General features: G+C 46.6%; 1 protein-coding gene across 1 annotated transcript in view; it reads right to left on the minus strand.

The window, feature by feature from the left end:
* CPNE9 (copine family member 9) overlaps positions 1-15,638 on the minus strand; it is a 76,010-nt gene that overhangs the window by 19,870 nt on the left and 40,502 nt on the right. Inside the window, exons 6-8 of the mRNA XM_061622096.1 lie at positions 14,980-15,056; positions 8,210-8,273; positions 2,714-2,817 (exon numbers count right to left, since the gene is read on the minus strand). Of these exons, the coding sequence (XP_061478080.1) occupies positions 2,714-2,817; positions 8,210-8,273; positions 14,980-15,056 (245 nt within the window). The remainder of the gene's footprint in view (positions 1-2,713; positions 2,818-8,209; positions 8,274-14,979; positions 15,057-15,638) is intronic.

The following is a 15,638-nucleotide window of genomic DNA, read 5'->3' on the forward strand; positions in this document are numbered from 1 at the left end:
CTTTCACTCTAGGTCAGGGATAGCTGTGATGCCCCTGTATTTTTATGACTGTAAATATGGTAAGTGCAGGTTTATTAAGGTATATATGGTAAGTGGATTGAGTTAGAGGGGGGAGTACAAGGGTTAGAATGCTGGAGAATGCTGTATGATGATTGGCTGAGCGTTTGAGTGGCTGAAGGTATAAATGAGAGGATGACAGATGGTTCAGGGTTCTGTTTGGTGGGGGGAGTTGAGAGGAGAGTGATTGGAAAGGAGTTGAAGTGGGAGGCAGTTGGGATTGAGTTGACAGAGTTCTGAGGGAGGTTTGGATTCTATTAGGCTGATATTTGGACAGAATATATATAGCTGGAAACATAAGAGTGACACTATATGAAACCATACACTTGTTAAACATTCCTAAAGTAATCTTGTTATTTCCTGGTGTTATCAAATAAATACTTTTGTTGGTTTACCAAAAGCCTGATCCTTGGCTGGGAATACACAGACCAGAAGGGAGGGCAGGGTAATTACCAAGGCTGAAGGGAAACTGTATCTAATGGTGGCAGCGGTGAAGGGAGATATTGTAACATCATCAAGTATCCAGAGCAACCCAGGATTGTATGCTTTATAGACAAAGATACAGGGGGGTTGTGGACAGCAAGGGCACCCAGACACAAAGTAACAATAAGCCATAGGGAGACAAGGAGAAGTCTCTAGCAGTATTGTTTACAGGGAGTGGCTGGTGGTGCTGCCTAGCAGTGGGATCTTGTGAGATTTGTGCTAGAGCGGAGTGAGAAAAAATAAAAATGACGGTCCTGACTGGTGGTGTCCTGAGGTGGTGCCCAGTGAAAAGGCTGTAACCACAAGCAGGTGGGAACCTGACAGGTGGAGTCAAAGGTGGGATCGTCACAATAGCCAACATGGTGCCCTCCAGACATTATTGGATTACAACTCCCATCATCCTGGACCAGTGGCCATGCAGGCTGGGGCTGATGGGAGTTGAAGTTCAGCATCTGGAAGACACCACATTGGCTATCCCTGCTATAGATAAATCAAGCCACTCTGGTATTATTTAAATGAACAGTAGCATAGAAAATATGCCCACCCATGGCATTAGTAATCCAAATTTAAAAAATCCCATTTCACCCAAAGAATTCATGGCAAATGAATCCTGCCCCCATCACCTTGACAGCTCTTTACCCACTCTGAATACAAATAGAAAAGGTGGTTCAAATGGGTTAATTTATTTACATTATATGACTTTGAAAATATTTGCTGACCTTTGCAAAGGGCAAGCGGGACAGAACTGGAGGGGAAAAGGTGTGTGGTGCAGCATGAGGACCTGGATCGGGGAAGGGGGGAAAGGTAGACACAAACTTCAGCCTCCAACCAAGTTAGCCTGGCTTAGGCCTACTTGCTCCCTACTCCTTTAAAGTCCTCGGTATCACACAACACACAGTGATGGCTGGCACCCATTGAGACCAGTAGAGTATAAGGCAGAAGGCAAACAATAGGTGGAGCCAGAGCCAATAACGGGCAAAGCCAACTAATTCTAGCTTTGCCCTCCTCCTCCTCCCTGCTGAGTTCTACAAAGGGCAACACTGAGATTAAGGAGGAGAAAGCTGATAGCCAGAGCCACTGTCTGGACTGATCATAAGAAAGAAGGCAGGCAGGTGGGGGCTGGCCAAGGGCAGACTGAGGTTGTTGAGGCAGTGCCCAATTCACCCTAATAGATAGTGTCACCCCTGGTGGTTGCAGATCCACATCATACATTTAAAGTACATCCAATGCACATTTAAAGCACATGACTGCCCCAAACAATCCTGGGGACTGTGATTTTCCCCTCACACAGCTATGAATTCCTAGCATCCTTAACAAACTACAGTTCCCATTATTCTTTGGGGGAGGTCATGTGCTTTAAACATGTGTTGGATGTGCTTTAAATGTATGGTAGGGCAGGTGAGGGCTGACTGAGGGCACACAGAAGTTGGTGGGATAGTGCCTTATTTGTCGTAATGGACCAGCTTCCACTGACACAGTATGGTGGCTATTGACTCTTCACATGACAGAGGAGCAGTGACCATATTCCCAGATGTGAGAACCTTTGAAAATGCCTATATTTTGCCTAACAGAATGACCGCATTTGCCCATTGCAGCCTGGTTGAGCGGCTGTCTTTTCTGTGAAAACACTGGCATGGGAGAAATTGCCGCCTACCAGGTGTCAAAGCCATGGAGCCCAAGACTGTATTTCAGCAGAACCCTCCAGTATCCTTTAATCAGAAGATGGAGAAAATATTTATCAAGTAAGGAAGAACTGAGCAGCCCACTGGTTCTTTATGGAAGCAGTTTCCTAGCAAATTTGTTGGTGTCTGTGAATGACAGTGACCCAATGACCCTGTCAAGGCAGCTACATGCCATGAGAGCATGAGCAAGAATGCCAATGTGCCTGATAAGCAGTGTGTTCAGAGACTTGGGACTCTAAGAAATAAGAACCTGAACTCAGATTATGCTTATTAGACAACAGATTGATTTTAGAGCTCCTTGCTTGCTTATAGCTACATGGAGACTACAGCTCTTCCTTCCAGAATTCTCTTTCCCGTTGTCTGCCTACTGGAAGTCCTGGGGTGGATTAGTCTATGCTCAGCCTGGAGCACTCTTGAATGCTAGTGTGGATCAAGGAATGGATTGCCATAAATGTTACAGTTAAGCTGGATGCCAGGGATCTCTTGCGTACGTGCCATCCTCGTTGCTGCGGTAGAAAACAAGGAAGGGGTCGGATTTGCCGAAGAAATCCTTCTTGTCGAGCTTGTTGGCACACAGCTGCATGGTAACAATGTCCTGGAAGGGAAAAGGCTGTATCAGATCGAGGGAAAGTTGTGGCGAAGACACTGTCAAGAATAATAAGTACAGCCAATGGTGGCTGTCAGGGCTGTCCCAAAGGGCAGCCAGGTTGGGCCCTGGCCAAGGGCCCCTGGAGCCACAGGGGCCCCTGAGAGGTCTCTCAATAGGGTGGGGGAGGAGTAGCACTCCTTTTCCACAATCTGTGGCAGAGTAGCTGCTGCAGATCGCAGGGAGGGCGCTTCTTCCACCCACCTGTTCGCTGGCTCCACCTACCCGTTTCTCCTGTCTCTTGTGGTTGCGCGGGCTGCGTGCACAGGACTGCCATTAACCAAGTTGGTGGCCGAGGTTTCCCTAAGGGGCTCAAGTCTCCGCCGCCATCCTGGTTGATGGCAGCGATGCGTGTGCGTAGCAGCCCGCGCAGCTGCAAAAGACAGGAGAGACAGAGCCAGCGAATGGGCAGGCGGAAGAAGCTCTCTCACTGCAAGAGACAGGCACCAGGGCCTGGGGCAAGCTGGTGCCCAAGGGCCCCAACATGTCTGGTGCCGGCCCTGGTGGCTGTTGTCCATTGGGGACTGATGGGGCGTAAAGCAGAAGGTCAACAGTAGCTGGAGCCAGAGCCAATGATAGGCAGCAGAATCAATTAATTCTCATTAGGTCCCCACCCTCCTCCCTACCGAGGGCAACACTGTTCTCAAGGAGGAGGAAACTGACAGCCAGGGCCACCCTCTGGACTGGTTGTAAGTAAGGAGGGAGGCAGGCAAGCAAGTGGGGACTGGCTGGGAGCAGACTATGATTGGTGGGGCAGTTCCCTCTTTGCCCTAATGGGCCAGTCTCCACTGGGTATAGCAGTAGAAGTTTGGAGGTGCTCGTGAGAACAGTATGGGAAGATAGGAGTGAGAGAGATATGTCAGGAGTCATCAGCATGGACTTAGTGTCAGGACATAGTGTTTGTAGTGTAAACAGCCAGGGGTAGAAGAAGCTGATGTGGTACAGAAAAGCAGAACTAAAGAAAGTTTTATGGCCTGAACTAATCAAGGAATGAGAGAGTGGGAGGGGAATGGAATGTGATATTATTAGGTGTGGTAGGACACCACTAATGTGGGATGGGTCAGTCATCAGATGCCTGCAGAAGCCTGGATTCCAGTTTCTTTTCATGTCAGTGGGGCAGTGAAATTTGTTCTGGATTTTAGACAGAAGGTTGCATCTTGGACAGCTCCTTGATAGTTCAGCCTAAAACCCAGAGCTGATTCCGCTGCCCCACTGACAAGGAGCAACCAACCGCCCTTATTTTAATTCCACTTTGTGTCCCTGGGGCCAGAGAACTGCTTGGCCACCACTGGCTAGTGAATCACCAGCTGAGAATAACCATAAGGTCACATAGACACAGGATTTAGTTCAGATTGTGTTTTTAAGTGTTCAGACCCTACTTCAATTGTCACTTCCCCAGTCATCTCTGCCCATTGGGAAAAGGATCCTTTCATACAGAAAGAGGAAACCTGTGGCTCTCTCGATGTGATTAGGGACGATGGGAGTTGTAGTCCACAGCATCTGGAAGGCACCACGTTGGCTACCCTTAATTGAAATGTACTCAGCAGTTGGCATTTAAAGAGCCATCTAAATACAAAATGACCATATTTGATTTACAATGCAATCCTATATGTCTCCTCTGAAGAAAGTCCCGTTGAATTCAATGAGACACAGATCAATATGCGTAGCAGCGATGGGGAACCTTGTTTAGCCTGGGGACCGCAATCCTTTTTTGGGCCATCTTCTCAGTAGTGGACAGGGCCAGAGGCAAAAGTAGGCAACAGCAAGGAATGTAAAATTTACCTTTGAACAGTAGGCTCCTTTCTACACACGGTCATACACCCCTCTCTTATCCTCCATCCAGGCAACCAAGACTCATGATCAGAATCCAAGGGCACATTCCAGTCAAGGAGGGCATGAAGCCTGGCTGGTAAGTGGCATGGCCTGAGGAGAGTCCCAAGGGCAATGTAGAGGTGCCTCGAGGGCCGTATTTGGCCCCTGGAGCTGAGGTTCCCTACCTCTAATGTAGAGGATTCCACCCTTACTGGCGTAATTACATCTTACTCATCCTCCAAGGAATTCAGAATGGCTTACGTATATTTCCTTGGCCAGTGGTTCCTGAACAAAAGCCCCCCATGGACTGCTTGAAAGTTGCTAATGGTCTTGCCAGACCACTTAATGAATTTTCTGCCCATTGTAGCAGGTGCAATGTGCTGTGCTAGATGCTGTATGATTTTTACTTGCTTCTTTTCTTTCTTATATTTCATTACAATTTGCATTCCACAGAATTCAAATTGTAATACAATAAAATACTATGTCAGAAATAAAAGGAGCAATAAAATACAATTATATATCATGTGAATATTTAATGCAGACATGCTGTGGACCACCAGAATGAAGCTCACGGACCACTGGTGATCCACAGACCACAGTTTGGGAACCCCTGTCCTAGGCTATGTCCTATCTATGTGGCTTGCAGACCCAAACCTGCTTGTTGGTGCAATGCAACTGAGAACCAACATCCACTTCAAACCTACACTTAGCTGAGTTTTATGGTTGCCCATTAGCAAATCCATTCAAGTCAATGAGTCTGAAATGTGACATTTTACCAGAATTGGATAAATTCTGATATACCTAGTTTCTTGTTTATAGCTGAAACCCATGACCCTATCAAACAAACAAACAAACAATTTCAGTATAGAGTATGGAAAACCTTCAGTTCTTTTGGGAAGTACCAATGGCAAACACATTTGGGTGTAACATCTGCCTGCTTCTCTGCAGGCTTGCTTCCAAAGTGTTGTCAGTGGAGCGATTACACTAGGTTCTTATTAATACAGCAACTACTGAAAAAAGATGGGTACCAGGTGTGCATCACACCCACAAATCCCCACGAGGACTGTGCGGATCCCTATCCATTCAGACGTGCTAGTACAATCTACGGACTGTGGGCCCGCTGATTTAGCTGAGGCAACCTTTCTCCTGTTCATATGAATCTGCATTACACAGAGTCAGAACATTTGTCTGTCTTTCTGGTTGGCAAGAGCTCTCCAGAGAGCCTCAGGCGGAAAAAAGTCTTTCCCAGCCATGCAATACAAGATCCTTTTGAAGTGGTGATGGAGGGAATTAACCTCGGTCTTTCTGCATGCAAATCACGACCTCCGCCATTGAACTCTAGCCTCAGAAAAGATATTGTAGAGTTGGAAAAGTTTCAGTAAATGGCAACCAAAATGATCAAGAGGATGGAGCAATTCCCCTATGAGGAAAGGTGGCGGCATTTGGGGCTTTTTAGTCTAGAGAAAAGGCGAGTCAGAGGTGACATGAAAGAAGTGTATAAAATTATGCATGGCATTGAGAATGTGGACAGAGAAACGCTTTCCTCCCTCTCTCATACCATTCATTCATTGGCGATCACTCATGGCCGGGTAAGATTGTCTTCCAAGATAAGAAGGTTGGAAGACGCCTGTGCATGAATTGGTTTTATGTGGGGAGATCGGCGTACAATGATTAACACACAATCTTGACAGAAAAAGACTTTGATCCAATGGCATGGGTACCACGACAATTGGAAGTCTTTTATCTGTTGCAACCTTCATCCGCCTTCAGAGCCGTTGTAACATACACATTGTTATCCTATGCCTGTTCTGCCGTTGAGGACATTCTTGGGTCATTCTTTGTCTGGTTCCTCTCCCTTGACCTTACCGCCATGGGTGACCCTGCTGGGAGTACATAACTCCCGACAGCATCACTCATAGGGTTCATTGGAACACGCAAGCCCACTCACCACTAGCCATGATAGCTGTGCTCTGCAGTAATGGCCACCAGCTTGGATGGCTTTAAAAGAAGATTAGACAAATTCATGGAGGACAGGGCTATCAATGGCTACTAGCCATGATGGCTGTGCTGTGCCACCCTAGTCAGAGGCAGCATGCTTCTGAAAACCAGTTGCCGGAAGCCTCAGGAGGGGAGAGTGTTCTTGCACTCGGGTTCTGCTTGCGGGCTTCCCCCAGGCACCTGGTTGGCCACTGTGAGAACAGGATGCTGGACTAGATGGGCCACTGGCCTGATCCAGCAGGCTCTTCTTATGTTCTTATGTTCCACGGTCAGAGGCAGGATGCTTCTGAATACCATTTGCTGGAAATGGCAGGAGGGGAGAGTGCTCTTGCACTCCAGTCCTGGTTGCAGGCTTCCCAGAGGCATCTGGTTGGCCACTATGCAAACACGATGCTGGACTAGATGGGTCATTGGCCCATTCTTATATTCTTAGAACTTGTGGACAACGAGATGAGCACTGGAAGATTCAGGACAGGCAAAAGAAAATACTTCTTCATGCAGCACATAGTTAAACGATGGAATTTTCTCCCACAGGAGGCAGTGATAATCTCCAACTTGGATAGGTTTAAAAGAGGATTAGACAGATTCATGGATAAGGCTATTAATGGCTATGAGACATTTTGGCTCTGCTCTGCTTGCACAGCCAGGCCATTGGCCTGATCCAGCAGGCTCTTTTTATGTTCTTAGCCCCTCCCTATACTCTTTCTATAGGTCAACACTCGTAGGGGAAGCCTTAATCTGGATGTTTCCCAGCTTGATTCAACATCCCCCACAGCTACAGGTATATGAGGAGGAAGTGTTTTGTCCCCTCTCCTTTCCTTCTCACTCTCTTCCAGATGAATGGAAACCTTCTTGAAAACCAGGCTGAAATTTGATCAGATAATTTTACTGGGGCAGAATTACAGCTCAGTGGTGACTGGACAGGAGCACATGGGGGAAAGTTCAAATCTTACTCCATTTCACATGAACTACTAATTAAGTGTGTTTTCCATGCAGAAAGACCCAGTCCCTTGCATCTCCAGGAAAAAGGATCTTGTGTTCTAAGGTCAATCCTCAGTATCTCCAGTTAAAAGGAGCAGGTGATGGGGAAAAGACTTCTGCCTACGACCTTGTAGAGCCGCTGCCACTCCAAATAGACAATACTGAGCTAACTGGACCAACAGTCTGAGCCAGTATGAGGCAGCGTCCTGTTTTCCTCCCATTGGAGATGGCAGAGCAAGCCTCAAGCTGATCCTTCCTTCAGAGGTTTGTTGTTGTTGTTATGTGCCTTCAAGTCGACTACGACTTATGGCGACCCTATGAATCAGCGACCTCCAAGAGCATCTGTCATGAACCACCCTGCTCAGATCTTGTAAGTTCAGGTCTGTGGCTGCCTTTATGGAATCAATCCATCTCTTATTTGGCCTTCCTCTTTTTCTACTCCCTTCAGAGGTGGCCTCTCCTTATTCCTGTCTCTTGAACCCAGGTCCCAGTCCTGCAAGCCCTTTCCCCTTGGGGTGAACACATGGGAGGTAGAGAACAGACAACTCACCCGACAGTTGCTGAGTTCCTCGGCAGACAGCACAATGGTGCCACACTTTTTCCCTGGGACCCCGCTAAAGAAAGAGAAACATATACAGAGAGAAAGGGTCAGTTCTGCTGACCCTGGTGTGGTAGCACTGAAGGTGGTTGGACTGGAGAAGTATAGTGGAGAAAGTTCAAATTTATACCCTGTTGGCCAGGAACCACCAATAAACACAAGGGCTTTTCAGCAACAACTTAGGCGCCTCTTCTTTAGCACAACAACGGTGGGGAACCTGTGGTCCTCCATAGTGTTGGACTACATCTCCCATCATCCCTGACCATTGGCCATGCTGGCTGAGGCCAATGGGAGTTGGAGTCCAATCACTTCTGGAGGGCCACGGGTTCCTCATTCCTGAAGGAGAGCAACAATATGGAGGTGATCCATTTTCTGCCCATGATCACCGAGACTTTTACCACTCTGTAATTCTGTATTCTACCACCCTATCATCACCTCAACTAAAAGGAAAGACAGGCTCTTAATGAGGTGCCAAGATGTAACTAATTCACATAAAGTAATGGTACAGCTTGTATAGCACAAGAGAAAGAAGAACAATTGCAAATTTAGAACCAGGTCTGTAGCCAGCCTAAAAGCCCAGGGGGGTGGGAACCCCAAAAAGTAGGGAGGCAGAACATTTTTCTCTGTAATAAATGTAATTATTTTTTTGCAAAAAACATATATAGGGGACCCAGAAAAACTTTAGGGGGGGCAGCCCTCCTACACCCCCCCCCGGCTAGGGGCCAGTATAGAACTCCTCGCCACTCTGTCAGACAACTCCCAGCATGCATTGCTTTAGTTTAGAACAGCAATGAACAACCATTGCAGTTTCTGGACAGTCAAGCCAAAGCTCCCCTGAACTTTTTGAAGAGGCAGAGGTAAAGAAAGATTAGAGTGACACAGAACTCATGGTGCCTAGCTGAAATCTGCCACTTGGGTAGCATGATATGGAGAGTCGCTTTGATTCACCCCACCCACCAACCCACACATCCCTATGGCATAAACCTAGGATGCGGAACCTGTGGCCCTTCAGATGTTGTTTGACTCCCATCACCCTTGACCATTGGTCATTCTGGTTGGAGCTGTTGGGAGTTCAACATTTGGAGGGCCACAGGTTCCCTATCCCTGGAGTAAATCTGTGGGATCAAGACCCCTTGCTTGGAGGAGTTAAAGTGGCTATGGGAGTAAAGCAGAGATAGGGGATGGATATTATGGGACAGTAACAGCCCTTGTTTCCTCCTCCACCTTGGGTTTAATAGCAAAGCAAGGCCAAGGAAAGGCCCTATTATCACCACCTACTGGCAACCGGAGTATCATGCTTCACTCACAGCCTTTCTTAAAGCCTCCTACCTTTCACAGACTGCCATATAATCACCATCCCCACACCCCAGAGATTCTTGACGGGAAGGTCAGCCTCCACTGACAAGTCTGTTAGCCCCAAATCACTAAATCTTTGGGGGGTGAGAAGTCCCTATTTCCCTTTGCAACATGGCAAATTGATTATAATCGGTGTGGTGGCAGCATCATTATACAGCCATGAGAGTGGCTGTATACTATAGCCAGCGGGGATTTTTCACATTCCGCAATGTTTAATTGAAAATACCCCCCATGCCATTCTGAGGCTTCCCATAATCTCATTTCAAAACAAAACTTTACAAAACATATAGTCCTGAACTCAGAAACGCTTGCTTAACAACCCTGTCAATTTTCATGGCGATACACAAAACAGTCACAGAGAATAGACAGTTCAAAGTGTAAAAAGAGAGAAAAAACCCTCAGAGCCCTTTTGGACTTTTTTCTCTGAGAGTTCTCATAATCTGTTGAAATTCATTAAAAATCAGCCAGATTCACAGAGTACCTGTAATCCTAATACTGACCTTGCCCCATACTCTGACCTTCATCTTCTGCAGTTGAAAAGTTGAAAAAATGCCTGGCTGATTTTTAATTAATTTAATAAATTTTGGCTGGAACCCAATGATAACGCGGAGCATGCTCAGTAAGAACCAACTGTCAGAGTTCTAAAAGCCTCACAGCTGCTGAGTTTAGCTAATCAGGGGGCCACACCCACACCAGACTTTGATTTCGTGTGAGACAGTCATGGCTTCCCTCAAAGAATCCTGGGAAGTGTAGTTTGTGAAGGGTGCTAAGAGACTCCTGTTCCCCTGAGAGAATGGTTTAACAGTCAGCCACTCTGATTGAAGGTCTGTGAGGGGAACAGGGCGTCTCCTAGCAACTCTCAGCACCCTTCACTAACTACACTTCCCAGGATTCTTTGAGAGAAGCCATGACTGTCCAAAGTGAAATAAAGGCCTGGTGTGGATGTGGCCAGGGAAAGCTTTGGTTTAAATTTGGGTGGGAGGCTACATGTGTCTGCTGTAGAATAAAAAGGTGGGGGAAAGCCTGAAAAAGAATGATTCTGTTTACAATGTTTTCCTTTTGGAAAGGAAAGGGGCTCCCCTTCTGCCCAGTGCCCACCCACCCAATCTCCTCCCCTCCCACTCCCTGCCCCTTCCCTGGGTCAGTGCTGGACTATGACCTGGGACACCAGGGTTCGAATCCCCACACAGCCATGAACCTGACTGGGTGACCTTGGACCAGTCACTGCCTCTCAGCCTCAGAGGAAGGCAATGGTGAAATCACCTCTGAATACCGTTTACCATGAAAACCCTATTCAAAGGGTCGCCATAGGTGGGGATTGGCTTGAAGGCAGTCCATTTCCATTTTCAAACATGATTGCATAGAAATAAATCCCATTTAATTCAAAAAATATGCAAACGATCAAACCCACCCTCCCTTCTCCTCCCTCCTATCCCCCCTCTTGCCCCTTCCTCCCTTCCTTCGCCCCTCCCTCCGCATCCCCTTCCAATCCCCTCTTTCCCCTTCCCCCTCCTCCCCTCCCCCTCCCCTTCCTCCTCCCCATGGTCAGTTTTACCTATCTTAAACATTATTGCACGTAAGTAAATACCATTGAACTCTATAAGCATGCAAATGATCAAACCTGCCCTCCCCCTTCCTTTGCTCCCCTCCAATACGCTCCTTTCCACTCCCCCTCCTCCTCCCCCATGGTCAGTTTTTCCTATCCTAACCAAGATTGCATAGGAGTAAATCCCATTGAAAATAAGCATGCAAATGATCAGACCTGCTTTTCCCCTCTCCTCTCCTCTCCCTTCCTCCTGCCCTGCCCACTCCAGCCCTCCCCCCCATCAGTTTTACTTATCCTAAGCATGATTGCACGGGAGTAAATCGCACTGAATTTAATAAACATGAAAATGATCAAACCTGTCCTTCTCCTCCCCTCTCCATCCTGCCTGCTCCCCTCCCAGTCCTCCCCTCTGCATTTCCTCCCCTCCCTCCTCCTCCTCCCCCTCCTCCCCTCCCCATCCTCTGTGGTCAGCTTCACCTATCCTAAGCATGATTGCAGGGGAGTAAATCCCATTGAACTCAATAAGCATGCAAATGATCAATCCATTCTCAGCAAACTTGCACAGGATCCCATTTCTTACCTCCCGGGTTAAAAAGCAGGGAAATTCACTAACAGGCAAAAAACCTTGCGGTTTCAGAACGTGCCTATAGCCCACAGCTATTCTATCAAACTTTAAAAAGCAGGGAAACTGGGCAGCTATAGTGAATGTACCAGGGGAGCAGGAGACCTGAACTCCTCTCTGAGATATTGGACTGCCCTACAAATTGGTCAAAATGCAAACACCATTTGGGTTGGTCTTTCACAGTCCAATCCACTTCCTGTGTAGCTTGGAAGAATTTGGTAACATGTGCCTCTGAGCATATGGTGAGTGGTGGCAACACCTGCTATCAGCCCAAATGATAGAAAGAAGACATGTGTTGTGCTGATCTTGTTTGAGCAGGGAGGAAGCAACATTATTAAGACAGTTGATATAGTTCAGATGGTCACTTTGAATATGTCTGATTTCCTTTGCAATTTTAGTGAAGTTTCCAATAGGAAATCATTTTCTTTTGTTTCTGTTTCTGTGAATATGTGAAGTACAGCAACTGTTTGCAAAATCTATACTAAAAATACGCCAGACACACTTGTGGAATAATGGCACTGACTTCTGCAGAATAGTCTCCAGTGGACCTCAGGAGTGTCTCAATTTGCACAAGATAAAACAGTGGGAGGTGAAATATATTCTAGCAAAATGCCAGGTGTGCTCTATGTTTTTAATTGACTGTGCCCACCTTGCCTTAAATGAAGTGGTTTAAACATAGCAGGCTGAAAACATGCATCCTCTTTTTTCCAACAGCTAGAGTCATTGCTGAAGTAGCAACATATTGTAATCAGTCTGATTCTACATCAAACTGCAGGTCCAGATTCCACTGTTAATGCACCCAAAATAGAAATAGAACATAACCTCCAGTTTGAAACACAAAAGGCTGTCTTCACCATCATATGACACTGACCAATAAAAAGGCTTTGAAATTAATAAAAATAAATTTGACAGAGATTTCTGGGATGAATAATGAGGGAAATAAAATTTTCTAGTGTGGATTCTCTGTAGAAACATTAATAACACAGGAAAGAAGCAAAGTAAGAAGAACACCAGCAAACATACAGAAATATAGTTCTCTATCTTTGGAGATGGCAGGTGTTGCCACCACTCACCATATGCTCAGAGGCACATGTTACCAAATTCTTCCAAGCTACACAGGAAGTAGATTGGACTGTGAAAGACCAACCCAAATGGTGTTTGCATTTTGACCAATTTGTAGGGCAGTACAATATCTCAGAGAGGAGTTCAGGTCTCCTGCTCCCTGCTTTTTAAAGTTTGATAGAATAGCTGTGGGCTATAGGTACGTTCTGAAACCGCAAGGTTTTTTGCCTATTAGTGAATATCCATTCTGAGTTTGTGCATTTGGGAGATGGGCATCAGTGACAGGCATGCCCTGTCAAAAAGAATTAGCGATGGAAGGAGTGACAGGCACCAATGACCCCTGCTTGCCCTTACTGCCAGCTGAAAAAGTCAAGAGGGTTCCAGCAGACCCTTGCAATGATGCAGGAGGCATTCAGAGCAAGCTGTATCAAAGCAATAGGCTTCACTTTGGAACATCTCCAACCTTAACACTTCCCATCCAAACCTTCATTCTGATGCTGGCCATTCTGATGCTGCAGCCCGCATGGAAGGCTGTTGGCAGTGGCAGCTCTTGGCTCCATATCAGTGGGGCAATGGGATCCGCTCCAGCTGAAGCCCCTTTGATAGCTCCTAAACCTGGAGCACATTCCACTGCCCCACTGACATTGAGCCATCAGCCGCTACTGTTATCTACAGCATTGAGATGAAAGTATCTTTCTGTATGCTTGGCTGCCAGGCCCCCCCAGGGAGCTGGATTCTACTCTTTACTGAGCTGCCAATCAATTAAATATCTTAATAAATCAATTAGCTAGGTTGCTTTGAACAAATTAATCAATTACTTCACTAAAAATGCACACACGATTCAAAGCTGAATGAAGGTGCCCTTTTCAGCTTGTTGAGAAGTTTCCATTAACTTTAAGAAGTAAAAGCTACAACACTGTAGAAAGGAAAGGCCTTTATTAATATTTTCTTTTTCATTATCTTTGGGAATATCAAACGTTCACTATTTTATATTACATCAAAGCCAAAAGGTTCATAATTCAAGGCATGTTCAAGGCCCATCAGTGCTGTAGAAGCTCCATGTTTTAAAGCTGGGATGGGGAACCTGTGGCCTTCCAGTTATTGTACTACAGCTCCCATCATCCTTAACCATTGGCCATGCTGGCTGGGGCTGATGGGAGTTAAGAGTCCAACAGCTAGCTGGTGGGCCACAGGTTATCCATCACTGTCTTGGCAAAATAAACAAATAAATCACCAGTGGCTTTTAAAGTTAGAAGAAAAATAACTCTCATTCACTTTGGAAGAAAGGCTCACTTGTGTGAGTTTTTCCTCTACTAATTATTGCCCAGCCAGAAGGGAGAGCAAAGATCAGGTGGGAAAAGACCCATGCAGTTTTGGCATCCCTACACATGCTTATTGCTGGTATGTGAGATTGGCCAATGGTAAGCGGTTTCCATAAGTGTGTGAGCAATAGACCTTCAGCCTGCCTTCTGCACTAAAGGCTATTGGTCCTTTAAGGCAAAATAAACACCAGCCTTTCCCAACTTGGTGCCCTTCAGATATTTTGGTCTCTCCCAGCAGCTCCAGTTGGCATGGCCAATGGCCAGGGATGATGGGAGTCCAAAACATCTGGAGGGCACCAAGTTGGGGAAGACTGGCAAAGACCAACAGCTGCATGGACCCAAGGGTAGCATGGGGATTTCTACCAATCCTAGGTCCACATGAAGCAAATGGTGGGAAATTCATCCCTGTGCTCAACTTCTCCCAGGCTGGTATGGCTATGACAGCTACCCACCCTTGTTCCCTCTAGGCTTTCTGTTTTTAAAAGACCAACTGTGAGACCAACCATAGTAGCTCTGTGCTGTGTTTCAGTGGTGAAGAGATATGGCAGCTGCCCATCTCGGGGAGGGAGGGAGGGAGGGAAGAGGGGCAGATCATTTGAGCAGAGGATAGGCAGTCAGCAAGGCTGACATAAACAATGGCAGGATGTTTTATCTATACCCTCCAAACTCTTCCTTCTGAAAGTCAGGGTTAGTACGCTCTCGTTTTCAGCACTCTTAGCCAATGCACCCACAGCCTTGGCGCAAAGACTTCTCTCCAAGAATATCTGCCAGGCTTCTCCTTTAACCCTGCCAGACCTCCCGCTCCTTGACTCACATGAGGGGCCGCTCCAGGCGACCTCTTTGGGAGCCAATTATCTCGCCCAGTGCCACGTAGGCCTGTCCCAGGAAGTCCTGCAAGACAGAGAGAGATGGAATGAGAGACATATAGAGATGGCTGATTGGAGCACAGAACTACTGGGGAACAGGAGAGGAGACCCCACTTCCATCACAGAGCCAAGATTTTGTAATGTACAGCCTACTTCTGCATGCTGAAATTGCTGGCTTTCTGCAGCAACTGAGGCAACATCCACACCTTCAATTTAAAGCACTATGATGCCACTTTCTCCCAAAGTATCCTGGGAACTGTAGTTTGTTAAGGGTGTTGAGAGTTGTTAGGAGATGCCTATTCCTTTCACAGTGGTTTAACCGTTAACCTCTCTTCCCATGGAACTTGAGAACTGCAGCTCTGTGAAGCGAATAGGCACCTCCTAACCTGAGTCTCCTTAACAAACTACAGTTCCCAGGATTATTTGGGGGAAGCCACGGCTGTTTAAAGAGGTATGATAGTGCTTTAAAGGTAAGGTGCAGATGAGACCTGAGAGTTCTGCAGACATCTTTCCTCTTCCACTCAGAACTGGGAACCCTCTCATGCTGAGTGCATGGCCAGGACTTGCATGTGGTTCAATTGCTCCTGTACTTAGTGTCAGCAGGTAG

This window comes from Rhineura floridana, chromosome 3 (genome assembly GCF_030035675.1).
Source record: "Rhineura floridana isolate rRhiFlo1 chromosome 3, rRhiFlo1.hap2, whole genome shotgun sequence".
Lineage (NCBI taxonomy): Eukaryota > Metazoa > Chordata > Lepidosauria > Squamata > Rhineuridae > Rhineura > Rhineura floridana.